Source organism: Ambystoma mexicanum, chromosome 14, assembly GCF_040938575.1.
Source record: "Ambystoma mexicanum isolate Mex_15411 chromosome 14, UKY_AmexF1_1, whole genome shotgun sequence".
In the NCBI taxonomy this organism is placed as follows: Eukaryota; Metazoa; Chordata; class Amphibia; order Caudata; family Ambystomatidae; genus Ambystoma; species Ambystoma mexicanum.
In genome coordinates, this window is record NC_090940.1 from 155905416 (window position 1) to 155933275 (window position 27860).

Here is a 27860-nt window from a genome sequence, read left to right on the forward strand (position 1 = left end):
ATTAAATGTACATCAAGATTAAAAGTATTCAAGTATTTGACAAAAACATGCATATAACTATATAATCTCGAAAATAACATGTACAACTGACCTGAATGTATTTGGTGTGCTATATACACCATGACACGCGCAATCACTCACTCTCTCACATATCACCACATCACTCAACTGAATACTTTTAATCTTGATGTATCTATCACCTACTCAGATTCACAATAAACGGTTTGTCACAATCATAACACTAACCCCCCTCTTTCCTCCCTGCACCCTCTATGGTGCTTGCTGTCTCACTTATCTTCTCTAACTGCTTTTCTATCTCCTATCCTATTCCTCTCACTAAGTCTGTCAGGAAAAAGCACAAAAGGGACATCCTGGTCTCAAAACCATGCCTCCCTATCGCTGATACCTACACCAGTGCTTCCTCCAGACAGAACCTCCCCGACATCCTCTGTCTTTCCCTCTCCAGGCCTATGCACCCCCTATATGGTCTCTGTTCTCTATCCTTTTTCTTCTTCTCCCCTTAATGGTGGCACTCTTTTCTCGGCTGGGCCCTCCCTCTGGAACAGCCTCCTTGCCTCTCTGAAACTTGAGGAGAACCATCTCTGGTTCCCGAAGCACCTCAAGACCTTCCTCTTTGTTTCTGATTTCTCGCTTCCTCTCCCCTGCTGAACTCCTGGTTGAAATTGAAACTGCACTGGTCACCTGGGTACCCTCTGATCTCGGGCCCAGGTCCCCTCCCCGCCAGTTGCACTCCTGTACTAATTGCCCCCCTGGTAACCCTTGCACTCGGGGTCTGTTTCTGTATTCCTACAGTCCCTTACCAACACTTGACACTTGATGTCTGCACTTGCCACCAGCTGGCCTCTCTTGTTATTTATTTGTTTTATTTGTTCTACTATGTGATCCCATGTACTGCATTGCCCCTTCCTCTTTCCCCTCACACTTTTCCCCTCCCCCTCCCCTGCACTTACACGATCTCAATGTCACCTGGCCTAGTAAGATCGTTGTCTGTCTTCCCATTGTTCCCGCTCCCTTGCCTCGTCGTGCCTTGAAACACTTGTGTATAGGCGCGTTATAAAGGCCATATCACATCATATTACCTGGTGGGATGGCCTTACGACCCCCTTCCACTCTTCTAAGGCCATCATTAATGTCTACTTAAATGGCACCATCTTGGTCCAGGGCCCTCAGGCCAATCTCCTCCTTTTTGGTAGACACTTTCCGTGCCTTATCAACTTCCTTTTCTCTACTGCTACCCCACAGTGGATCCCTGCTTCTGTCATTCCAACGCAGGGCTACTCCTTTGAATGTTTGGTCTGTAGGCTCTCTATCTCTCCTGGGCTCTCTCTCACTGTGGCTACTATCTACAGGCTGCCTGGCCAGGTCACCCTCTTCCTCTCTGAGTGAGCTGACCTCTCCTCTTCCCTCCTTGCCCCTACCTCTCAACTCTACAGGGCACACCCTGGATGTTATGATCTTCCCACACCTCCCCCTTTCTAACCCTCTTACTACTCCTCTCTCTTCGAGTGACCACTTTCTCCTTTCCTCCCACCTCTCTCCCACTACCCATCAGGTCAAGCCGACTCCAGCACTGCCACCTACCTTCTCATCCATCGGACCCATGAAGCGTGTGTCAGTTGAGGCTTTTGCTGCTACTTTCTCTCCTCCTCCTGCACCTTTGGCTGATTTACACCCTGACACAGCCTTCTCAATCCGCATGATGATCTGGTTGAAGCCCCCATCCAAGTGCAACCCTTGGTACGATTCCGACCTCGCCACCCTTAAACACAAGTGTAGGGCAGCGGAGAGGAAGTGGAGGGCATCAGGTGCACCCTCTGACAAACCGGCCTCTCGCCTGCTCCAAAGGCAGTACAGACGCTCTGTCCTCTCTAAGAAGAGAGCCTACATCCAAGCCTGCGTCTCTGCGGCATCTAACAACTCAGCCGAACTTTTCAAAACCTGTAAGGTGCTGGCCAATCCTGTTGCAATCTCTACCTCTCCTGTTCCCTCCCAGGCCCACTGCATGGCCTTGGCTTCTCATTTTACCACTAAAACTCAGGACATCCTGTCCACCCTCTCTTCTTCTTCCTCTTCCTCCTCCTCTACCACTCCTGGCCCGTCTGCAGCCCTTTCAACTTCTCCTTGCTCCGCCGTTCCCTTGTTCACCCCTGATGTTTCTAGATAAGTCCAATCTATGAAAGTCTTGTCAAAGCAGGTTCTCCCCTGCTCATCCAGAACCATCAAGGACCACATTGACACCCTTGTTCCAGCTTCAGCCGATTTCTGCATTCACTCCTTTGCCACTGGAACCTTCCCCTCCCCACTTAAGCACTTCCTTGAGCACCCCCTTCTAAAGAAGCCCTCTGCTGATCCTTCCTCTCCTGCTAACTACCACCTGATCGCCATCACTCCTTTCCTGGGTAAACTCCTGGAAAAACTGGCCCTCTCCAGCTTAATCTGCATACTGAATCTGTTGGTTGTCTCTACGACCACCAGTCTGGCTTCAGAGCTGCCTGAAGCACGAAAACTGCTCTCCTGAACACCTGTGAAGACTTACTCTCTAATCTTGACTCTAATCTTCCTTATGTCCTCATTCTCCTCTATCTATCCTCTGCTTTAGACACTGTCAACCATGCCATCCTGCTCAATCGCCTCTGTGACAACCTGGGTATCAGTGATCAGGCCCTGGCCTGGTTGACCTCCTTTCTCACCGACCCACCCTCCCAGGTCCAACTGGGGTCTTTCCTCTCTTCTATCTCTCTCTCTACTCGTGGTGTTCCCCAGGGATCTAACCTTTCTCCCTACTTTTGAATCACTACTTAGCACCTCTTGCCCAATGCATCACTACTTTCTGCTCCAATTTTCAGTGTTATGCAGATGACAACCAGCTCTCTTGTAGGCTCCCCTCAGCCACCTCTGCTTCTTCTCTCATACCAGACTGCCTGCCCACAATTCAGGAATGGTGTTCTGCCAATGACCTCTGCCTTCATGTCAGTAATACTTAGACCCTCCTTATCGGGACACCTGCTCCCTCCTTTCCTCTCTCTCTCTGGCCGCCCACTCTGGGCCCTCTTCCTGCTCCTTCCTGTGAGTATAAGAACCTTGGTGTCATCTTTGACTCCATCCTCTCCTTCTCTCCACACATCTCTGACGTCTTCAAAAAGTCATGCTGCACCTCCTCAGAGGTATCCTTCCTTTTCTCACTTTCGCCCAGAAGTTCATTGTCTCCAGAGCCCTGATCCTCTCTAGCCTGGACTACTGCAACAGGCTGTTTCTAAATTTGCCTACCTCTACTCTTTGACCTTGACAACATTTCCAGAGCAGGACTGCGAGACTTTTCCTTGGCCTCATGCCCAGCTATTGTATCTCTCCAGCTCTGAAATCTCTTCACTGGCTCCCTGTGGCTGCTAGGATCAAGTCCAAGACTCTTTGCATCATCCACAAGGCTTTCTGGGGCCTGGGATATGATCCGATATGTGTATCTCCCACCGGGGGAGATGCAGGGATAAAGATACCAACGGAGGAGTAGTGTTTGCTTCCCAAGTGGCACACCTCAGGGTGGGCATCTCAAAAGATGCAAAGTTCAGGGGGGTAAGGGGGAGGGAAGGGGCGGGGATGGATCCTGGGATCCACACAGGGGAAAGCGGTAGAAACATACGTAGGAGTGACTCTGTATTCTATTACATAGAGTGGTCAAAGGAAATAATCTGGGCTATAGATGGGACCCCTTGAAAACGTAAGCCAGGTGGACGGCATTAAAGTGGGCTCCCTGAATGTGAAGGGCCTTAACTTCCCAATTTAACGCTCACTACTGGGTAGAGTAATGAAAAACCACAATCTAGATGTCCTCATGGTACAGGAAACCCGCACAGTATTTGGGGAAGAGAGACCTGTCCCAGGGACACATATCGAGCAGTACTTCTGTGCCTCTGGACCTGCTAAGAGCGGTGGAGTGGGCATTATATTGAATCAGGACTCAGGCTCTCTGAGCCAGTGGTCTGGGGTCGACAAGATGGGAGAATCCTGGTAGTCTCAGGCTCCATAGAGAATGTAGGGTGACCATGGTGTCGGTCTACTTCCCAAATGTGTTTCCTGAGGGAAGCCATGGGAGAGATCATGGGCAGATCAGAGGGCCTCCTCATTATGGGGGAGACTTTAACATGTGGGCGGACAGAGAAATGGACCACAGCAGTGGTCAAATCCCAATGGGGAGCAGGGGGGATTAGCAAATAGAGGCTTCACAGATTACATGTGGGACCAGGGGCTCAGTGATGTATGGAGGAACTCTAACCCAACGGTAAGGGGCTACACTTTATACTCGTGGGTCCATGGTGCCAAAACAAGGATAGACTATCTGTTTGTAGAACACCTCACAAGGGTCAGCGCTTGTGCACACTCCACGATCAGTTGGTCAGACCATGACTTAGTACAGATGGAGGTAGTCTGGCAGGTCTGAAACCCATGGAATCTGTGTGGAGATGCAACAACCTCCTACTTAGAGATCCTCTCTTCATGGAAGAAATGAGGAAGGCAATCATAGAATTCTTTCAAATCAATGACACGGGGGAAGTAGCGAGGAATCTGGTATGGGACACAGCAAAGGCTACGTGTAGGGGCGTCCTCATTAGGGAAGGGTCTGCCAAAAATGCCAAAAAAAGGGTCATAACACTACTAATAGGCTGAGGGGGGACATCCGCACACTAGAAAAGGTAGAAGGCAAGGAGGTGAAAGAGGGAGAGCAATCACAAGATGGCTAGAGGGAAGCGACAGGAACTGAAAGATATAGAGATGGGAAGAGTGGTCTCAGGCCTGCAATACCTGAAGCAAATATACTATGAAAAGGGGGAGAAGGCAGATGCGCTATTGGCGGCAAAACTCAGGGGACAGAGGGCCGAGAGGTGGGTGTCAGGGATTCGGGGAGCAGATGGCCAGAGGACCTCAGAAGCAGGGGCGGTGGCAGGGAAATTTGCCTTGTTTTACGTACAGCTCTATGGAAAAGAGGGGGGCTTTGACGGAGAAGGGCTGAGGGAGTATCTCGCAGGGGTGCCTCTCGCAAGGCTGCAGCCCAGAGAAGGCCTGGAATTGGACAAGCCCATCACACAAGAGGAGGTGCTGAGAGCAATAGCAGGCCTAAAGTTGGGGAAGACACCGGGAGAGGATGGCTACACGGCAGGATTCTACAAGACATTTGCAGGGCCATTGGCCCATTATCTAGCCATCCTATTCACCAATATAATGGTCACGGGGAGAGCCCCCACATCATTTGGGAGGGCACTCATCACAGTCATCCCTAAGGTGGATAAAGACCCCGAAAACTAGATCCTACCGCCCCATCTCCCTACTTAATGTGCATTGCAAACATTTTCACAAGAATACTGGCCACAAGACTAGAGGCCATATGCCGAAACTCATCCACTCGCATCAAGTGGGATTTATTCAGGGGCAGCAGGGGCAGATACCCTACGCAAGACACTTCACCTCATGCGGACAGCAGCGGGAGAAGGGGGAAACCCAGTATTGGTGGTCATAGAGGCAGAGAAGGCCTTTGATCGGGAGGATTGGGGATTCCTTACTGGGGTGCTGGAGAAGTTCGGATTTGGCAAGGGGATCAGATGGGGCATCCAGGCCCTATATGAAGGCCCCACAGTGAGAGTCACTGTCAATGGGCGACTGTCCGGGACCTTCCCTCTTCAAAGGGGGATGAGACAGGGCTGCCCTTCGTCGCCACTGCTTTTTGCATTGATGATGGAAATACTAGCAGAATATCTCAGGACTTCACCATGGGTGGAGGGCATTAAGGTAGGTGGCAGGGAATTTAAACTTGGGCTTCATGCGGATGATGTCATGCTCCACCTGAAGCATCCGGCACAATCAATTCCACAGCCATGGAGGTAATTGGTGAATGTGGGAGGTTCTCAGGGTTCAAAGTTAACATCAGTGTTTTTTCCGTTTGCCCCAGACCCAGAGAGACAGCTAGAGTAACTGGAGCCATTGGGGCTGCAGATCCAGTTGGAGGGGCTCAGATACCTTGATTAATATAGTTCGCCCGGACAGCGACCCCAACGGGGCTAATTACCCCCCCCTTGTTCAACAGGTTATTCTCCGAAATGGAAGACTGGGGAAAGGGGCTCATGTCGTGGATGGGGAGATTAAATGCGATAAAAATGAATCTCCTGCCAAGGGTGTTGTACCTGTTTCAAATGCTCCCAACTAATGCACCAGTCGAACACCTGAGAGAGGCCAAGAGAGCGCATCACAAAGTTCCTGTGGCAGGGCCAGAAGCAAAAGGTGGGCTACGAGACACTCATCCTGCCAAAAGAGAAGGGAGGGGTTTGCCTGCCCGACCTAATGAACTACTATAGGGCAACTCAACTTAGGGCGACAGTCGCACATCTAAGGGAAGACTCAAACAAACAGTGGGTATTCCTCGAAAACCAAAACCTGCTACCTGCAACGGTGGGGGAAGGGCTCTGGGTCCTGAGGAACAGGCTCCCGAGACGCATCAGGGGTACACCCAGTCCTAGGAGTACATTGGGAAGTCCTGGAAATGGGGGGAAAGGGGGGTAAAATAACCACCTGGCCTTCTCCCATGAGTCACATCTTGGCTCCCCAGGTTAGGAATGACATACCAGAGGTCGAGAGCTATAAATCATGGTTTGAGGCAGGCCTTACCAGGGTAGGTCAACTGGTCCAAAAAAGGAGTTCATAGACATTCAGAAACTAGAGGAGGCATTAAACATCGGCAGTCTGTCTGTGCTATTGTACCTCAGGCTCAAAGGGATATTTATGTCTTCGACATGGGCAGAGAGCATTCAGAGGGAACCCAACACCGGGAGAAAAGGTCCTAGACGGTTACGCAGATATGAAAGGCCTTATCTCACGCCTTTAGGGAGCACTTTTAGAGCCTGCAGTGGGGGTCACCAGGGGCCTCCGATCTCAATGGGAGAGAGACCTGGGTACTGCTCTGGGAGATAACCTCTGGCACCTACTGTGTAGGCATGCATTCAAGACATACATCTCATGCCAATACAAATTACATGCCATAAAATTACTCCACTGGTGGCAATATGATCCAATACGCTTCCCTAAAATGTTCCCAACGGTGGACCCCCATTGTTGCAATGGATGTGGAGCAAGAGCCTTGTGACATGTCTGTCTTGGGTTGATTAAGCGATTTATAAAATAGCACTGTCCTGTACAACCAAGACAATGTTCTGGAGTCAGAGCTTGCATTTGGGTTATTTTGTATACCCACAATGCCTTGCTGATGTGGCTCTGAACTTGAGGTGAACTTCCAGTAGTGGTTACTTCGTGGTGCTGTGGCATGTGTTATGTGGCTCAAGTGGCTTATTTTGCTTAAATGATCCATTAAAATTGAGCATTTTACTGCACGCTTTTTGTGAAAATTGGGTAAAAAGGCATGCACTTTCCAAACGATTTTGGATACAAGAAAATAAACCCAATATATGCAAGGTCATCAACAAAACACAGGAGCATTATCCAGCACATCTCCATGATGTCTTTGCACACAATATAGGAGGATGTAATGCCAGTGCAAGAGACATGTTCATGCTGGCTGTGTCAATAAATGCCAGTATTGTCACATAAGAACATGCCCATGTTGGCTGTGCCCTTAAAGGCAGTCTGTAATGGCTGTGCCAACATATGCCAGTATCCTCACAAAAGAAACCAGCAATATTGGGTTTGCACACAATGCCAATAATGCAGCTGTAGAACCCTGCTAGCTGTGCCTGCATATTCCAGTATTCCCATATAAGAACACCCTGATTTTGACTTTGCCCTTAGTGCCAGTGCTTTCGCTGCAAAAACATGTCATGTTTGCAATGCCAATATATACCTGTATTCCCATATATCTTATTATACCCACATAAGAGCACTCTCATGTAGGTTTTGCCCATAATGCAACTGCAATAATACATGTCTATGCAGGCTTGGTCTAAATGATCCAGTATCCCCACATATGAAAACTCATGTTGGCTTTGCACATAATGCCAGTGATATTGCCATGCCACTGTAACACCACATGTCCATGCTGGCTGTGCCCATGTAGGCAAGTATCCTTATGTAAGAACACTCCTCTTGGCTTTGGCCTTGCTGCCAGTATGAATTATATGCCACTGTAAAACAACATGCCCGTGTTGACTGTGCCTATATAGGTCAGTATGCCCAGGTAATAACACTCAAATTGACTTTGCCCAGAATGAAAGTAATAATATAATGCCATGCCACTTCAAGAAAACATGCCCTTTCTGACCATGCCCATATGATCCAGTATCCTCACATTGAAATACTCCGATTGGCTTTCCCCATAATGATACATATAATGCCATGCCTCTGTAAGAAAACATGTCCATGCTGGCTGTATCCATATAGACCATTCTCCCTAGATGAGTCCACTCACTTTGGCTTTATGCATAATGCCAGTAACACTATGCTACTGTAAGTCAACACAATCATGTTGGCTGTGCTTATATAGGCAAGTACCCTAATGTTATAACACTCACTTGGCCTTTGCTCATAATGCAACGCCACTATAAAAAAAAGTTGCCCATGCTGGCTGTGCCCATACTGGCCACTATCTCCATGTAAGAACAAACACTCATTTTGTCTTTGCCCATAATTCCAGAAATAATGCCATACAGCTGCAACAAACATGTCCATGCTGGCTGTGCTTATAACACAAGGATAAATGACATACCAGAACATGTCCATGCTGTTGTGTACCGCCTCTCTCTTCCCTGCACTGGGTCTTTCAATCACTGCATACTACGCAGACCCACATGCACACTGCATGGACAGACAAGACATATTCACACGGGCATGCCTACATACATATGTACACCCACGCACTCACACTTGCACAAAGTTGTTTTAAAATAATTAGCTTCCCCGCTCAACCATGCTTGCTGCAGCTTCAGGCTCACGCTGCCAAACCGATCCCCCCCCCGCCCACACCCCGTCCTGCCCCTCGAGGGCCTGCTGGGTGCACCTTGCAGACAGGAACATGGAAGCAGTAGGAGGTGCCAATACAACACCTCTCCCAGGGTCCTGGGTCCTGGCGTATACGCAAAGTGGTAGGATCACACCACACAAGGCACTCCTAACCAGCGGCTAGGTGCAGGAGTGCTCCTTAAGAATTTTTTCAGGGTGCAGTACTCAAGCTAGTGTAGCAATGGGCCATACAAGGTTGGTGAAGTAAAACACTCTTGGCCTTGCATGTCTCATTGCGCATGCATGGCTGAGGTACTCCATGAAACTGTGTTTACCCATTAACAGACCTGGCCAGAGAGCTTCCGCAGTTGCATGCCGCAGCCAAGGGAGTGCTCTGTTATTCACTATGTCGACATTAGCTTGTCCATAATGGGTGGCTGGTTGGCGCCCCGTGGCTCATTATGGACGTGCCACCACTGAGTGCACCAACAAACAACTTCTAGGAGTTTCTAAAGCATTTGTTGAATTTAACTTTAGATGTTATAATTCCATTGGACCTTGCTGAAGTTCTTTAAAGTACATCATCTGAATGATATTTATTTATTTAGAATGAGCCTTGAAAGAGACGCAAGTAGAAAGGAGAGGGGCCAGTGAGCTTCCAGCAAGAAAGCTGCAGCCCAAGTAAGCTCAAGCCACTGAAACAGGGGCTTTTTTTGTAGATAAATCGTTAGTGGACCCCTCTGACTATCAACATGAATACCATCATCTGTACTTTGGATGGTTTTCCCCTGCAACTGTCAGACCCCCTGTTTAAAGGCTGAATCGAGGCATCTTGCTCCGCTACTGAGGGCAAGTGCAGTTCCGCAGGAGTGGGGGAACATGATGGGTTGTAGAAAATGGACACAATGGCTGATAGGTGCACTAACTAACTAATTAAATAAATTCTTATATAACGCAACACCAACCCAAAGGACTCAGGGCGCTCACATAGACAAACAACAGAAAAACATGAACAAGCAGAAGTGGTGGGGGAGTAGGAATAGTCACTAGGCATAGTGACTGACAAAGTCATTTCAGGATGTCAGAGATTTGTTAGGTGTTATTGAACCTAAGCTTCGAAGAGGAATGTCTTAAGACGTTTCCTGAACTGCTGCAATGTCACACATTGTTTTATTTGCAGAGGGATCGAATTCCAAATTTTAGGGGCTCATGCATTAATGCTTGCTCCACCCAATTTCTTCAGGGTCGTGCGTGGTTGGGTCAATAACATTTGGTTATTCGATTGCAAAGTCTGCTTTGATGTGGCTTTTTTTATTCTTGCATGTGCATCACTCGAGAGGCATTTAAAAACAATGACTGACCCTTTAAAGTTAAGTCGTTGCTCTATGGAAAGCCAGTGTAGTTTCTTCCTATATTCCGTAATGTGTGTTTGACGACTCAGCCCACAGATGGCTCGAACCGTGCAATTCTGTATGACCTGAAGTCTCCTGATGTTGCCCTTGGTTGTTCCCACGAGTAGGCTATTGCAGTAGTCTAACTCGGTGTTGATTATAGCTGCTGCAATTGAAGCTCTAATGTATTCTGACAAGTAAGGACGAATTTGCCACAGAAGATGTATAAAATAGGCACATGATGATTTAAGATGGGAGACATGCTTCTGGAAAGAGAGGTGGGTGTCAAAAAACACTCCTAAGGTTTTAACATAGTTGGACACAGGGATAGTGTTAGCATTTATCACAAAAGCTTTGTATCGTATATCTAAGTTCTTCATTCTATGGGGTGTGCTAATGATAAGCAACTTTGTCTTCTTATCATTGAGAGCTAGAGAATTTAGGGCCATCCATTTCTGGATTGCCCAAAATATCTCATTTATGGTAGCCATGTCCTCTTCGTAGATCCCAGATAGTTTGACAACTATCTGGGTATCATCAGCATATTTTGCAAATTGCACACACATAGACTTAAGGAGATCACACAGGCATTTGATATGTATATTAAATAGCACTGGGGACAAATATGATCCCTGGGGGACCCCACAAGTGACAGGAACCTTTCTGACTGTGAGGTTCCCTTAGCAACACATGCAGTTCTAGGGCCCAAGAAGGATTTTAACCAAGATACTGGTTAAGTCTCTCTGCTAGTAGGTCGTGATCGACCAAGTCGAAAGTAGAAGACAGGTCCGACAAAAGCACTAGTGCAGAACTTACTTCTTCTATAATTTCTGTTATATTGGTTTTCAAATCCAACAGAGCCGTCTCGGTTCCATGATTAATTCTGAAAAATTGGACTGTTCATTTGCCAAGATATTATTTGTCTCGACAAATACTTGAAGTTGTGTATAAGCTATTCTGTCGAGAATCATAAGTATAAACGGGATGTTTGTAATGGGGGCAATCATTTTACGGTACCAAGGGGTCTAGATTATATTTTTTCAACAGTGGGGTACTCCAGGCTTCCTTGATAACAGTCGGAACCAATGCCTCAGAAAAGGACCGATTAACAAGTTCTCTGACCCACGGGGTTAGTGTACTTGCAAATTCCTTAACAAGGGTAGTGGGGAATATAACACCCTTGCAAGATGTTGGCTTGAGCCCTTCTATGATCTGAAACCTCTTGTTCTGTCATTTTAGTGAAGGAGAAGAGAGTTGTAGTTTGAGAGGAGCAATCCGAGCTTGAAATCACTGTATCCTCTACTAAGGATTGTGATTCAATTGTTTTTTTAATACGCATTTGATGAAGCTGGGTTTTCTGACAAAAACTGTCCAATATGTCCTGACACCAGCCATCATCTATACTAAATCTAGATTCAGTAATAGGACCTTTAAGTTCTTTAAGAACTGTAAAGAGTTCCTTGGACTTCAAATAGGCTCTTTCAATTCTAGTATTAAGAGATTGTCTTTTAGCTTCTAGTGTCAAATCCTTATATTCCTTGACTGATAGTTTGTATGCAGTCAGTGTGAGAGGAGATGGATAATTTCGCCAGCGGCGTTCAGATTTTCTTCTTATTTTTTCTGGCCGAGATTAGCTCTGTAGAGAAGCAGAGTTTGTAGCCTTTTTGTTTCTTATTCTCAGAAGAATGAAGGGGGGTGAGAATGTCGAATGCTGTGTTATTCGCATCCCTAAAGGCAGCAGTAAATTCCTCCAGAGATAGTCCACCAGCTAAGGGTGGTAATAAAAGTCGTACAGTTGACTGAAAACCTTCAGACGTAATGTTTTTTAAATTGCGCATTTCCCTAAGTGGCATTGATTCTTTTGGCATATTCTCAAGTCTTAACGACAAATTAAAATGCAAGAGAAAATTGTCAGACCAGGGGCATGTTTCTACATTCTGTAGAGTTAGTTCCTGGTTTTTGGACAATATCCAGTCAAGTGTATGTTCTGCTTTCTGTGTCGATTTGTCCACCAGTTGTGAAAAGCCCAAAGATGACAATGTTTGCAGTAGAGATTGCACTTCCATATCCTGCAAATTATTGGCCCATAAGTTAAAATCCCCAAGGTAACTGCTGAGTAAGCTTTACACAAGCCTCCAATAAATGCCAGCAGTTGTTCTTCAAAAAGAGGGGACTTCGCAGCGGCCTATATAAAATTATTATACTTAATGAGTGTGATGAATCAATATTTAATTTAAGTTGATGTGCCTCCCATGAATCCAGGTGTGGAGATATAAAAATCTAGAGTTTGTCTAAAGATCATAGCCACACCATAACCCTCGTCCAGTCTTAGGATCAGTGTGCAGGCATCTATATCCATCAGGTTTTGCAAGTGTTATAGAGTGTAAAGCTGCATCATGGAGCACTGTCTCAGTTAAAATGAGAATGTCAAAGTTATTTTCTGTAATGCAGTCCCCGATTTCAATTGCATGCATCACCATAGAGCGTGTATTCAAAAGTCCACATTTAATAGTAGTATTGTTTTCTTCTATAGACAGTGGTGATATGTCTTGAAGTTTTGGGGCATTTTCCACAAAATTCACTATTGATGGAATTGCTATGGGGTTTAGATCTATGCTCTTTGCACATGCATTAGTCAGAACAGGTAGGTGAATTAAATCAAGCCTATTCCGATGTCCAGCGCAGAGCAAGTCGTTATCAGTGTTAGCAGAACTTGACTCATCTGCCTCTAATCGAAGGCGTGCTCTACGATTCCTCTGTATAGATGAGACGAGATTACACTGGTTATTTTTCAAAGTTTGCATTATAATATCAAGGTCACCAGGTTATACTATTGAAAAGAAGTTACAGAAATAAAGAGAAAGAGCAGAACATCCAATGGAAACGAACCAGAACAAACCGGCTCCAACGAGCTGGCGCTTACGCACCTGACGTGATTTCAAAATGACTACCAGATCTATGGGAAATGTAGTTTGTGTCATTTACACGGCATACGAAGAGCAAACAATGCTGTGGGAATACAAAGTTCGCTGAGACTAAAGTCTTAGCGTTAACGTAGGCACAACTATTAGCAGCACTAGTGATCCAGACCATATAAGTAAAAATATTCAAGCTATAATAGTAACACAGAAATAGAACAACAAAGAGATTCTTTAGCTGTCTTTTAGGGGCGGAAGTGCCTGCACAGTGGTAGGTGAAGGCTGTGCCGGAGGGAAGAGTGAGGCCCCAGCCAGTGGGGCAGGCCTATGTTGCATAGCCCTGTGCCGCCTGGGATAGATGGTCGGTGTGGCATGAGAGGTTTTCTGTCTTGTTACATGGCCTTTTGCATTGTGGCACAACACCGAGCACGGCCTAGACTGACAGGCTCACGACTTTGCTGGCTTCGAGCTGTGCTGGTTGGCCTTGTGAGTGTCCTGCTCAAATTCATCTACAGTGAACACAGGCTGGACACACAGGGAACTGTGTAGATAAGCCTGGCAGACATTTAAAGGTGTTAAGGAGCTGGCCTGAGGTTAAGGACCCTGCAATTTTCCTGCAGACAAGACAGATACGGCCAAGATGGTATCATATCATTAGGGGAAGCTGGAGATTGTGAGGAAGTGATGAAGTAAAGTATTGCTTAGTTATTTACCAATGCAATGATGGCTCTGTTGGAGGTAGCGCCCCAGTGTTTGTCAGGCTTTAAGTTGGGGTCAAGGTACTGCTGCATACTAATGCTTGGTTGTTAATGGATGCTGGTAGATTCTGAAACGTGTCCCCTCTCTTTAGGCTCAATGTTAATTACCCATGGTGGATAGACCCCTATTTAACAAAAAGTGCAGTTATCTTTCCCCCCATATCCAGGCATCCTACCGAGAGGCTAAGTTGATTTTAACAGGATTTGAAAGATGGTGGATCCCAAAATGCACCTGGCACCGCCATGTTTTCTGAAACATGAAACTATATGTCAGTCCTTACAGAAACTGCCGTGGGGCCTCATAACGAGGTCGGCGGACGCCGATCTTGTAACACCGTTCTGCTGCCTGAGATCCCGGCGCCACTGGGTCATTTCAAGTCCCAGCGGCCCGGGATGTCAGGCGGCGGAAACTAGGTACCCATTCCAATAGGACTCCATGGGAATGGGGACACGGAAGCACCATCAGTGTTGCTAATGGTGACGGTGCTTCAGTGAAATCCCTGACTGCAGGGGCCGGCGCTCTCGGCAGGTCAGACCTGCAGGGAGCCCTGGCTCTTGCAGGCATTCTCGTAGTCTGGCAATCCGGAAAGGGCGCTGGTACGTTGCTTCTGGAAATAAGAGTTCCGGTATTCAAAAATCAGACCTGTTCACTGTATTTCAATGTTTGATTCTTACTGCCAATTTACATAATGCTGTGTGTCCTTAGGCCGGTTTTAAATTATATTTTAAATTGTATGTTTTTCGTAATTTTTGAGTATTGTTTTTCCTCTAATTTTTTGGGATCTGTTTTTCTGTAAAGCACTTTGATGCCTACATTTTCACAAAATACCAAAAGAAAATTAAAAAGATTGCATTTCCATGGATCCAATTGGAATCGAAAACAGGTCATCCAAAAGACTGGATGGGTGCAGGGTGGAGGGGTTATATCTTTTGTGACATCATCAGGATAGTTGCCAAGATGCCTCTTTTGAAGCTCCCAGGGTGCAATAGCGTCACGTGCCCCCGGATCGACACCTGATGCTGTGCAAAACCTACTTTCATCCCCCTCCCCTCTTCTTCCTAGTGTGAATGCCAGGCTCTGATTCATCATTTTTAGTTTCCCATTTTCCTAAGGTGCTCCCAATAGGGAGTGTAATTCTTAAAAAGAAGGGGAAAATACCAAAATAGGCAAGATCATGTAAAACAATAGCAATACATGTTTTTTAAAAAATATATAAAAAGAGAAACGTATGAGTGAGAGTAAATGTATCTGGTAATCGGGTTTGCTACCATACCTAAAATGTCCTCCCTGTTACTCCTTAGGTGTGTCTCCTATGTAGAGTGCTGTATAATGTTTGCGCTTAATAAATCCCACATGCACACAATGATGTATTCCCCACATTCAGAAAGCAAAACCCACTTCAAAATCGTGCTTTTATTGCTCAATGAGTGCGTAGGATTTCCAAGAATTTGGCCTTTCATATCAGAAATATACATTCTAAAAAATTGATTTCTCAACCTAGCAGAAGGTCGTTGTTCTGTCAAAATGATGTACCATGTTTTATGTATTAACACCTCACTCTATATTTGTTACTTACATGTGTTTTCCCTGTACTCATTTGTAATGTTACCCGAAATGCTCACCGAGCCACCTATCTGCCTCTAATGTGGCCCCTAGGCGCTATTGGAGTGCCTAGAAGGACTGTTTTGCTGTATTACAGTAGTGGGAACAGCCATGTCTAGAGCTGCTTGGGAAATGTGTTGTGGTCATCCAGAAGCTGAAGGACCACTGGGACTGAGTGTGACTGGGCGACGGCTGCTAATTCAAAGCCCCGTGCCACTGGTTCTGGTTTTTGGAGAATGGGGCACAGTCATCAGGTTTTGGGGGGTGGGGGGATATACGGATGACCTTGAGTACTCGATGGCTGTGTCTACCCTGGTAGGATCCACAGTTCTAGAAACAGTTTTAGAGCTATCAGCGCTGGGTTGTCCACATTCCTAAATTGAAAAGTGCCCTGTAGGTGAACACTCTCTGACATTGTCGGTGCTCACACTACAAGAACGTTTTAGTGTCCCGAGATGTTTTTTTGATTCCTGGTACAGTTTAATCCACATTGCGAAGATGGTAAAATATCCTTATAGGGATATGCAACCAGCTGCTCTCCAGCTGTTTCAGACTATGACTCCGATGATCCCTCGGAATGAGACTACAACTCCCATAAGTCATAGCCTAGCTATGGCTTATGGGAGTTGTAGTCTAAAAGATCCAGTGAGCCAAAGTTTGCAAGATCGGCGAGTGTAAGGATTCAGCTTCTTCGCAGATGATAAACTCGCCTTCGGCCCTTAGTTTGCACTTTATCAATTTTATAATAATAATAATAAACTCAACCAAAAGGTGCTAAAACATAGATGAACTTGTGCTACCAGGAGAGGCGTATCTACAACTGATGGTCATCCCAAGGAAGGCATAAGCAATATGCATACTGGTATTATCCAGACAGATATGTTAACAGAGGTGAGATCACTTTACGCATGTTACAGTCTCGCCTCCATGGCGCGACAGTTGTGTACAGGGATACTAGTCAGGACTATACTGATGGGTTTAAAATCTTCATCACATTTCCGCTACAATCCACGGTAGTCTCTGCGGATCGCAGATGTATTGAACATCACAGGGCCAGGTTGCGCACGTATGCAAGGACGTAGAGGTCTTACCATGTGTCTGTTTTTGAAGTGAATATTCCTTCCAGGAAGGCTTCCGGTGGCATCCACTTGACAGGAAGCATGGCCCTGCCCCCTTTCCGGTAGTAGCTGGCCCTGGTACAAAATAAACATAGTTAAGAGGAGGAGTCATAAGAAAGACAGCACTATAAGCGTTTTCGGGCAGAGTTTGATTTTCATCACCAGTGCCAACAAACACAAAGGCATGGGGAAGAACACACATGGTTAATCATTCTACACTGTTGGATGGGCATTCTTTGAAACCGAAGGCAGTTGCCAGGAACAAAGTTTAGTGAATGTCTTCCTAGTGGGCCTGGCCATATTCATGTCCTAGTGGAGCCAGCTTGTCACCCTCAAGATATTTTGGCCTACAGCTCCCATCAGCCCCAGCCAGCATTGTCGCCGGTGAGGGATTATGGGCGTGGTAGGCCAATTGATCTGGATGGTTTTGGCTTGGCTACACTGAGCTTTTCCTAACCATGGATATTTGCAAGACTCTCTTCTGTCGGAGAATGAGCTTCTGGGACAAGAATCTAACTTTGATTTCCTCAAGTCTATTGTAGGCCCTGATCCTAGGAACCGCCCACCAATGACAATATCCTAGCTTTTCCATGCCTGGTTTGTGAAGTTATGCCAGGGACTTGCTGGCAGCTGCTCAGCTTCAGTACTTTTGTTTGGAGTCCTTATGACCGAGCCCGTTCAGGCCCACAACACTGAGCTTGAGACAGATAAATTCATTGTCTGTCCTCTTTAGCTGCACACAGCTCAGCTGCACACAGCTTTTTTAAACATACCGTGTTCAATATTAGGGTTTCTGAAATCAATGTAGCTCCACAGCGTGCCTCGTAGAGAGGTATGGGCGTCATTACAAGTTTAACGGTACTGACCCTACTGTTACTGGCACCTGACCAGGATATTCCAGCAGCCCACAGGACTCCATGGAGGGGATTGCCAGTATTTCTGGCACCTGTTATACTGGTGCCAGAAATACCAGCTGTCTTTTGCAAGTGAGGGCCTGATTTACTTCCAGCTGTTGGCTGGAGGTAAATCAGTGAACCCCCACCCGGGAAAATTGCTGGTCACAGAATTACCAGCAATTTTCCTGGACCAGCAAACTTGTAATGAGGGTAGTGTGTTAGATTTATCTCCAAACATCTTCATCCGTGCCATGACCAACGACCTGCCAGACTTCATCATTTCCATGACCAAGGACCTGCCAGACTTCTTCTTTTCCATGACCAATGACCTGCCAGACTACAGTTAAACATGGATAAGGCCCTGTTCACTAGCAGCAGTGCTAATCTAGTTCTTTCCACCGGCGGTGCCAAGTTACAAAACCTGACATCAAGATAATGAAATCTTCAAATCTTGTCCATCCAAATCTATCCTATCTCTTACAGTTTTATTAAATGTTTCCTTATGGTCACTGCAATTTCTTTGCAATGGTTGCGCAATATAGCTCGTTTGGGAAAACTCAAATGTATGAATCGATTTCCACAAGTTATTTTAAGAAGTGAAATTTAAGAGCATATTATTCGGGTACAGAAGTGCCAGTGTTTCCTGAGCAGCTATTATTGCCATATCCCCGGCTGTCCCCAGGGCAACAAGAAGGATGCTGATACAATATTACCTGACAACCTGTGCATATGCATATCCTCTGCATCCTTTCTGAAGCTCTTGGATATCCGGCGGGCAACTACTAGTGCCCCAATCTAAGCAAGGGGGCCCGCTACGCGGGGTCAGTTGCATAATCACTTGCCGCTGCCAGGGGGTAATACATGGGAGCAGACGTTGCTTCCCCCTCATAGCAGAAGGAGGGGGCAGAGGGCAATGCTGATGTGGCTCCAGGGACCCCGCAGTCCAGCGTGAAAGGTCGGATCATGGGAAACTCGTAGGGATATCTATACCTCGACCTACCCCTTGTACAGCATTCCGTGGTTGGACAGCTAGGTTTCCGCCACATAAAACAAGCACATACATTGATTTATTTATTTTAATTGTATTATTTATATAGCGCTGAGACAAGACCCGTAGGTATAGGAGCGCTAACAATACAAACTATACAAAAAGCATAACCAAGGCACTAGAAGCAGGGCAGGGACCAACCAAAGAAGAAGATGAAGTGAGTGGAAGCGTGCTGTCTGTAGACCACGTTACACCTGCATCTCACTATGCACTCAACAGAATGTGCATCGGCCTTCAACGTCTCGACTAACATTTAATTGCCCCGTAGTGAACAGAGGATATTGGGAAAGAAAACAGAAGGATCAAAAACAAATGAAGAGAAAGATATCCCCCCAGCTCCACTCTCTTAAAACCAGTCCTTTCCCAATGCAATGGCCGGTCCTTATGGGATGTACGTGATTTCTTCGAATATATTTCTCCTATTGGAGATTTAATCGAATCCATTTCATCGAAAGACCACTTCTTTTTTTCTTTTTTTTAAATGCGGGGAAGACCCTTGCAGTCCTCCCTCACCCCTCCCTACCCTAAATTATACCCTTACCCCCCACAGCCGACCTACTATGCTTGTTTGTTTGTTTGTTTTATTTGTATAGCGTTTCAGACCCAGGGGTAAATGGGCGCTCAAGAATATGGTTACAGGCATGGGTGAATACATTTGATATTAATACAGCAATTATACAAATTACAAGAATACAGTTAAAAGCAGATAACAAGTAGCCAGTGAGAAATGTTGTTAGACATATAGATGGGTACATAGGGATGTAGGCGCTGTAGAGGCTTGTATCACAAGATACGGTATGTTGGTGGTGGGTGAGTGCTGGTATGCATGTGATGTGTCCCAGAGGACCTGACGTGGTGTTGTTGTTTGTCTAGTAACCAGTAATGCATTACACATATACCATTTCCCCTACCATTTCCGGTGAAATGGATTTGGTGAAATCACATTAGGGGAAAGGGTAGTCGAAGAAATCAACGGTAACGTTCCATACGACCGATATTGGCTGAGTTACAAGTCTCCCATTCTGGTCACAATGGCTACCCCTTGGAAATGGCAAAGTCATTCCCACCAGCGGCAAAAATACCAGATGCACAGTACATTTTTGGTCATTTTTTACAACACCATAAATTTCACGGTCCCCCTGTCTGGTACCATTTCAGGGTATCGGTAGAAATTACCGGGGAAAAAAAGTTTGACCTGTACAAAAAGGTCGTAAATGCATGACACCAAAGGTTCAAAGACCAAACGTTCGAACCTTTGGTGGCATGCATGTAAAAAAAAAACACTGCAGGGGCTGCGGGGGTGTCCCGTAGCACCCCGCTCACCATACTGTACAATATGGTGAGTGGGTGTTGCGGGGGACACCCCCGCAGCACACCAAAAACTAAAAAAATAAAACTGGGCTGTGGGGGTGTCCCCCGCAACACCCCGCTCAATATACTAGACAGTGTAGTGGGGGGGGACCCCTGCAGCTGCCCATAAAAAACAAAAAAGAAAAGAAAAAGACCCTGCGGCGCTGGTTCCCGATCACGAAGTGAAAGGGAACTGGCGCAAGGTAAGTAGGGTGCGCGTGGGGGTGTGTTGGGGGTGGGGGGGTGTTGTGGTAAAAGAAGCCGCAGTCGGATCACACAGATCCCCATTTCAGTGGGTGGTAAAGCTTCAGCTGGACATTAACATTTATTTGCATATTTATAAAGCGCACAAAACCCGGAGGCAGTCAGGCGCTGGTTACAGAAAAACACCTTTATCTTATAAACATGTGATCATAGCCGAGGGTGACAGCTGAAGTATATGGCTTAGTCCAAGATGTAGGGCAATGGTTGCTGGCGAGACTAGAGCAGAGGTTAAACTTATTACGGAAAAAGCCAAGTTTTGAGGCCATTGCAGAAGGTCCAGAAGGAAGTTTCGGCTCTTAGGTGAGGAGGTAAGACATTCCAGTATTCAGATGCTACCACATCTAAGATGCCGTTTCGATTTTGCAAATGTTATTACTATTTTTAAAAGGGATGATAAAAACTCAGATCACAAAAAACTAATTTTATAAATGCCCTAAAAGTTGGAGGGCCTCAACCTTTTTTCATGCCTTCAACTTCCCTAATATGGCATTGTGCTAATGACTGGAGCACGCCATTAGCAATGAATGTTATGTTCAACTTGGTGCCAAGGCAACCGCTGGGAATCAGATGTAAATAGACTACTTTGTGTGAACAAATGCACATGTATGGAAGGTCTGTAGGACTGCATACAGTCTGGGTTTTATATATCGCAAACCTAGCTTTGAAGCAGCGGACTGCTGGACAACAATGGCAAACAGAAATAGGGCACGCACGCACGCACGCACACACGCCCACCCATTGCTAAGATCCTTTCCCTCACCGCCATCCGAAGGAAGGCACTGTAAAGACATGCTCAGGGCTCGAGAGACGTTTGAGACCCTTGAGCTCCATTGACCATGTTTATTGAGCAATTTATGCAGGTTTTGCTGCATCCCAAATAAGGCAAGAAACAAAAGGATTTTCTCTACTGCTCACCTGGCAATGATGGCACTAAACCTAGGGCCCCTAAACGTAGGGGCCCAGCTTCAGTTTCACCAAGAGGAAAATGCTATTTAAAGAAGAGGCGCAGCGTGTTTCGGCGCGCCCCTCAACGACCAAACAAACCACACATAGCCCTGCACACCAGCACATGGTAATCTACCGAACCGTAAATCGCACCAAAGCTCAGCAAACGGTGCAAAACTAACTGAAGCTCTCAACAGAACATTACAACTCTTGCTCTACCTATTCCCGCTATACCCTACTAACCCCCCCAAACCCACAGTCTTACCTTTCTGATCCGCCAGAGCGTCAGGGGACTGCTCCGGTGGTGATAGTGCGCGGTACAAATGATCTTCCACATTAACATAGCATAGGGGCGTGGCCTGGATTGTGAAAAGACTTCACACAGCTTTTGCATCTTTTTTCTGCGACCATGCTTGCCTTGAGAGCGTTTCGCCAACACACCTACCTGTAAATGTCCCGAGCCATTCCAAAGTCTCCTATTTTGGCCACACGACCCTGGCCGCCGCAGGTAAGAAGGCAGTTTCTGGCTGCTATATCCCTGAGGGGTAAAAGAGAAACAGTGGCTGTGTTACAAGGGCTTCATTGATATATATGCATATGTGTACAACTTGGCTCTGAAGGGGAAAGCTGAATTCCTTCATTTGACTCGCTCTCCCATTCACCTTACTTAATGGTGCCAATCATTTCATATGCCAAAGGGCAGAGCTTTTCCCCAAACAATGTCCTTCAGGGCTTTCCAGCGCCTGCCACTACACATGACCAATTGAGAACATTCCCAAGATTTGACCATTTAGGCCCCATTCTAAAAATACTGTGGGTGATGTTAAAAAACAGCCCTGCGGACCATGCCTAGGGTGCCACCAACTATACCTCGGAGCAGGGGTGTTGCTAGGTCTGGCTAATGTCGGGACTGTGGGGACTCGGGGCTAGCTAGCCTTTTGGTTGTGGCTCCTGAGATTCTATCCGGGGCTACAACCAAAAGACCAGGGGCTATAGCCCCCTAGCAACGTCTCTGCCTCGGAGAGGGGCTAGACTGGCTGGCTGGTAACCATTAAACACCCCCCCCCTCGCCTCCTGTGTACATTATGATTCATTAGCACACTGATGTCATCATAGTCCTCAATCTCTGGTATTAACTTCATTCCAAACATTCTGGGGCTCATTACAAGCATGGCCGTTTGGGGAAAAATTGTCGATAACGCAATCATTGCCCCTTTTCCTGCACCACCATGCTACGAGTATGGCCCTGGAGTGGGGAATTTACCGGCAGCACCACCTTCTGCCAAAAATGCCCTAATGGACTAAAAAAATGAGGGTTAACTCTGCAACCACCACTTGTAATCCGGCGCTAATTCCACTGCACCAAGTGGCGGTAACGGTAATTCCAGTGGGTGGTATTCTGGTGGATGTACTGCCGGAATACCACCCAACTCATATTGAGGCCATCTGTATTGAGCAGCAGCCTAAAATCGTTCGCTTTGGTTTTTAGTTGCACAACCCTATTGTACCAATGGCCTTATAGACGTTGGGAAGGGTCATGATTGTTGGGGATAATGACCCCACACCAACGTATGGCTTCTGGCAGCGCCTCTGGCAATAACTTGGGGGTATGTCATTATTGAGCAGTCATGACCCCTCCTTTAGTTTACAAGTCTCAATTAAATGATTAAATGTATTATGCAGTGTGAGGCGGCATTTGCAGTTAATGTCTGATCTGTCGTCTGTCTCGGTGGCGAGAGATGTTCAGCTTTCAGCAGGTTCTCTTAGGGAAGTTTTCAAGGGTGGGGCAGTGCTTCTAATTTCCCACTAGCTATGGTTGCTGGGTGCTATGATATGATAGGTTATTTATAACGCCCTTAACACCCATGGGTTTCTAGGTACGGACCCGGGGATCAAACCTGTGTTGCTCCGTGTTGTCTTGCTTCCAAGGCGAGCACTTGTTTGCGCTGAGCTATCGTTCCCGGGACTTTTTGGCTTTGCGTTGCCTGGCTTTGAAGCCTCCCACAATGGTTGAGAGGTAGTGTTAGGGTGAGGTTGTTATTCACGGTCTTCAGTGGCTGCAGTTTCTCGGTTTAGAGTGGTGAGGATGTCATTCCTTCTGCACCGCCTGGATGTCAGTGTTAAGGTGCGTTTGTACATCCAAGACCAAGTTGAATGTAGTTTTTTAACTCAGGGCGGTCAGACTTGAGGCCGGGGTCATTGTTAGTGTGAGTTTGTATTTTGTGTGGTCGGTGCCATGGTTTCTTGGCTTATGGGGGGGGGTCAGGCTTTGAGTCCCTTTGCAATGCCTGATGGCCAGTGGTGGGGTGAGGCTGTTCATTAGTATAGTAGGTGGGCATGATTTTATTGGCATCGGGTGGCCAGAGCTTAAGTCCTTTCACAGCGCCTGGGTGTCCGTGTCGCAGTGAGGTTGTTTAGCCAAGTTGTAGCTGAGCATAGTCTCTTGGCACAGAATGGTTAGACATGAAAGCCTTCCACTAGCCCTGGGTGTCAGTCTTGGGCTGACTATGGCTATTAGTCTGGTAGGTGGCTGTGCTTTCTTGGCTCAGGGTGGTCTGACCTTGAAGCCTTTCACTAGCCCTGGGTGTCTGTGTTAGGGTGACATTGTTATTTAGTGTGATAGGCTGCCGTACTTCCTTGGTTCAGGGTGGTCTCTCCTTGAAGCCTACAGTGTGGTAGGCTGCCGTACTTTCTTGGCTCAGGGTAGTCTCACCTTGAAGCCTTTCACTAGCCCTGGGTGTCTGTGTTAGGGTGACATTGTTATTTAGTGTGATAGGCTGCCGTACTTCCTTGGCTAAGGGTGGTCTCTCCTTGAAGCCTACAGTGTGTTTTAGGCTGCCATACTTTCTTGGCTCAGGGTGGTCTCACCTTGAAGCCTTTCACTAGCCCTGGGTGTCTGTGTTAGGGTGACATTGTTATTTAGTGTGATAGGTGGTCGTGCTTTCTTGGCTCAGTGTGGTCTCACCTTGAAGCCTTTCACTAGCCCTGGGTGTCTGTGTTAGGGTGACATTGTTATTTAGTGTGTTAGGTGGCCGTGCTTTCTTGGCTCAGGGTGGTCTCACCTTGAAGCCTTCCACTAGTCCTGGGTGTCTGTGTTAGGGTGACATTGTTATTTAGTGTGATAGGTGGCCGTGCTTTCTTGGCTCAGGGTGGTCTCACCTTGAAGCCTACAGTGTGGTAGGTGGCTGTGCTTTCTTGACTTAGGGTGGTCTGACCTTGAAGCCTTCCACTAGCCTTCAGAGTCAGTGTAGGGTGACTAGGGGTATTAGTGTGGTAGGCAGCTGTGGTTTCTTGATTTAGGGTGGTCTGACCTTGAAGCCTTCCACTAGCCTTGAGAGTCAGTGTAGGGTGACTATGGGTATTAGTGTGGTAGGCAGCTGTGGTTTTTCAGCTCAGGGTGGTCTGACCTTGAAGCCTTCCACTAGCCCTGGGCGTCAGTGTTAGGGTGACATTGTGCAATGATACACAATTCAGCGACCTCAGAAGGAAAGAAGAGATGAGTCGACCCTGCCAGGATTCGAAACTATGACTGCAGGTTGCATACAGATCACTGAAGCAAGTACTCAACTCGCTGATCTACCTTGCCAGCTATCATGGACCAAGTACACATATATGATTCAAAGAGACTCAGAGAATTTACAACAGTGATGTGGCAGTGAGGCAACATGGATGCCAGATGGGCCACAAACAAAGGCTCGCTGAGTTTCCGGTAATTTTTTGGGAGAGGATCCTGAACATGTGGAAGTCCAAATACAGGCCTGCTTAAAAACATTTAGTATAAAGGACTTCTTGGTAAAATACTTATAAGTCGGTCGTTTTGTAAGGTGCCAGCTGAACGCTTCTTCTGTCTGTTTTTTAAGCCTGAGAACAAAACGGAAACAGATCAGTCAATGGGATTTTTATTTGGGGTTTATTAAGTGCCCACCTAGCTAGAAGGCACCGTATTCGTGTTTGCTTCGTTGAGGGTAACGTTTAAGGTAAGGGGGGTTTACAGTATGTGGCGCAGGATGTTCCGGCCGCGGGAGTGGATTGTGATGTAGGAATGTAAGGAGCCTGTGGAGCGCCCAGGTAACGACTAAAGAGTGAGGTCTTGGATTTCTTCCTGAACTGCAAGAGCGCTGGCGCAGCCCTGATTGACATTGAGTTGATATGCCAATGGGCAGGTGCATTAGCATACCACCAGAAGGGCTGTTTCCTGATTTCTTTCTTTGCACCCCACTTTTGTAAGAGACCCAAAATGAACGGGGAAAAGAGTCTGGGAGACGAGGCATAATGTGGATGGCTGGTCACCCAGAAACCTCATGCCCACTTAGCCACTGCAATGCCAATCCCTCCCCCTGGCATTCCTTGCAGCAACACATTGCAGGTGGGGTACTCGAAGCAACCTGAGTTAGGATACCATAGTTGACTTTACAGTGCAATGGTACAGTGCCCCATATTCTACCTCTTATGAAGACATGTCACCCTTTTCATTCCACTCCTGTCTTCTCACCCCTTCCTCTACCAAAATGCACAGACTGGAGATGGCCCCACTGTCCCTCATGAGTTACAGCAGAACCCCCCGTAGGTGAAAATGAACGGGTTAGGCTCTCATCACACAGGTTCCTATATAACCCAAGCTGTTACAGGCTCAAATTTCTCTAGTCTATCTCTGGGTCATAGGAGCTCACACTCAGCCCATTCCTACATCTGCAGCTCCCTCTTTTACCCTCTTTAGTAAACTGGTTCAGACTTCATAAAAACTAGTGGCCGCACTGCTAGTTCGGTGGCGCAGTCCATTTCTGACGGTCGTTCCGTTATTGCCCACATTTTTTAGCTTCATCAGAATTACCACTGTTTCACTGCACTGCCAAATTCTGACTTTGGACACGAAGTGGGGGATTTACCTCCAGCATATTATTGTCGGTAAATCATCGACTTTACCTCCAGACAAAGGAGGATTTACTGCGGCAGAATTACTGCTCGGGGTAAATCCCCAAACGTCCCTAGTGAGTCTTAGGACTCCTAAAATAAACGTTAACACCACCCAACCCCACTCGTTATCCTGTAGTAAATTCATGGAACTGGGTGGCCGAAATGGCAAACGAGTTTTGGCGGTAAATTCAGACTGGCAACAAGGCCTGTAAAAGGTCAGAAAGGTATTTTAGACTGCTACTGTCTTAACTAATCACTGTTCTAAAGTGTACAAAACTCCCCACGGGCCTTGGACCGGCCATTGATGGAAGCGTCTAACATTCTGGTTTCAACTTGAGGGACTTTCTGGACTTTACAGTCATCCAGCAATGGTTTATGGTATGCACTGACATCACACGTAGTCTGGACCACACAAGGCTATACTTGTGGCTTTCAAGTGGAAGCCTCGTCAGCTCCCAAACGCAAGCTGGGCGCAGAGGTTCCTGTTTCACAGAAAGGGGAAGTGCACTCTCCCTTTTGAAAGCTATTGCCTGTGCTCAGAGTCATCTCATGAACACGTCATTTCAAACGTGTTCTAACCGACTCCAGGTCTCCTGCAGAGCCCCCCCAAGGGTCCTTCTTCTCACCATCTTCTCACCAATCCTTTTTAACCTTTACATGGCGTCTCTGGGCGCTCTCCTCCAAGATCCCAATATAGGCATCCATCAATATGCGGACGATACTCAGTTGCACATGAGAGTAAATGGTGCGCAGGACAAAATTTGTCTCTGCGATTACCTACTCCTCATTCACACCTGCATGTCGACTGCCTGCCTCAAATTAAACCCATCCAAGACTGAATTCATTCTCACCGGTCTGCTTGGCAAAACAACTTGTCCAACAATGGCTCAATGATATGCGCCTAGAAGGATTTGATCTACAAATCTCAGACTCAGCAAAACCCTTAGGCTTCACCCTTGAAAGCAATCTGTCCTTCCAGAAACACATAGCCAAGAAGGCCCAAATAGCCTTGCTCAAAATCTCTACCCTTCGAAAAATCAAACCCTTCATCCTGGTGCAGAACTTCTGGACCGTACTGCAGGCCCTGGTGGGCTCACACATCGATGGGGGAAATGCTCGGCTGACAGGGTTCCTAGCTGCTTACTTGACTCCCTGAAAAGCAGTCCATCACACTGCAGCACATCTTATTAAGGGAGAACAGAAATGTGACCGAATCACCACCATTCTACACAAGCTACATTGGCTTTCTCTCCAAGCCAGGATACTGTTTAAGACGGCATGTATCATCTACAAAGCAGCCACGAGTAGTACACACCAGCGTACCTGGCGGCTAAGCTCCACATATCTGCTGGCACACGCTCCTCAAGCAGCAAATCGACCAACCGGCTTCAACCACAACTCGTCCGCCAAGAGGATCGTAAACAATTCCTTCTCTTGTCATGCACCCACCCTCTGGAACTCGATCCCGGTGTTGGTTCAGAATGCCCCCACAATTCCCCAATTTCACAAATCTCTGAAAACATGGTTCTTTCATAAACACCTGACCAAGGACTAAATCCAATGCAGGCACATACCTACGCGCGGACCACACAGTACTGTGTTACTGTTAGAAGATATGGCCCAAATGCTGGCTACCAACACTCTGTACAGCGCTCCGCTGCTCTCGAGTTAGGTCTGCGCTCTAAACAATAAACAAATAAATA

The 27860-nt window shown here is 46.8% G+C and overlaps 1 protein-coding gene across 1 annotated transcript in view; it reads right to left on the reverse strand.

Moving 5' to 3' along the window:
- Positions 1-27860, reverse strand: part of LTK (leukocyte receptor tyrosine kinase) — a 621554-nt gene that overhangs the window by 7494 nt on the left and 586200 nt on the right. Inside the window, exons 25-26 of the mRNA XM_069638785.1 lie at positions 21689-21781; positions 16714-16815 (exon numbers count right to left, since the gene is read on the reverse strand). Coding sequence (XP_069494886.1) covers positions 16714-16815; positions 21689-21781 — 195 coding nt within the window. The remainder of the gene's footprint in view (positions 1-16713; positions 16816-21688; positions 21782-27860) is intronic.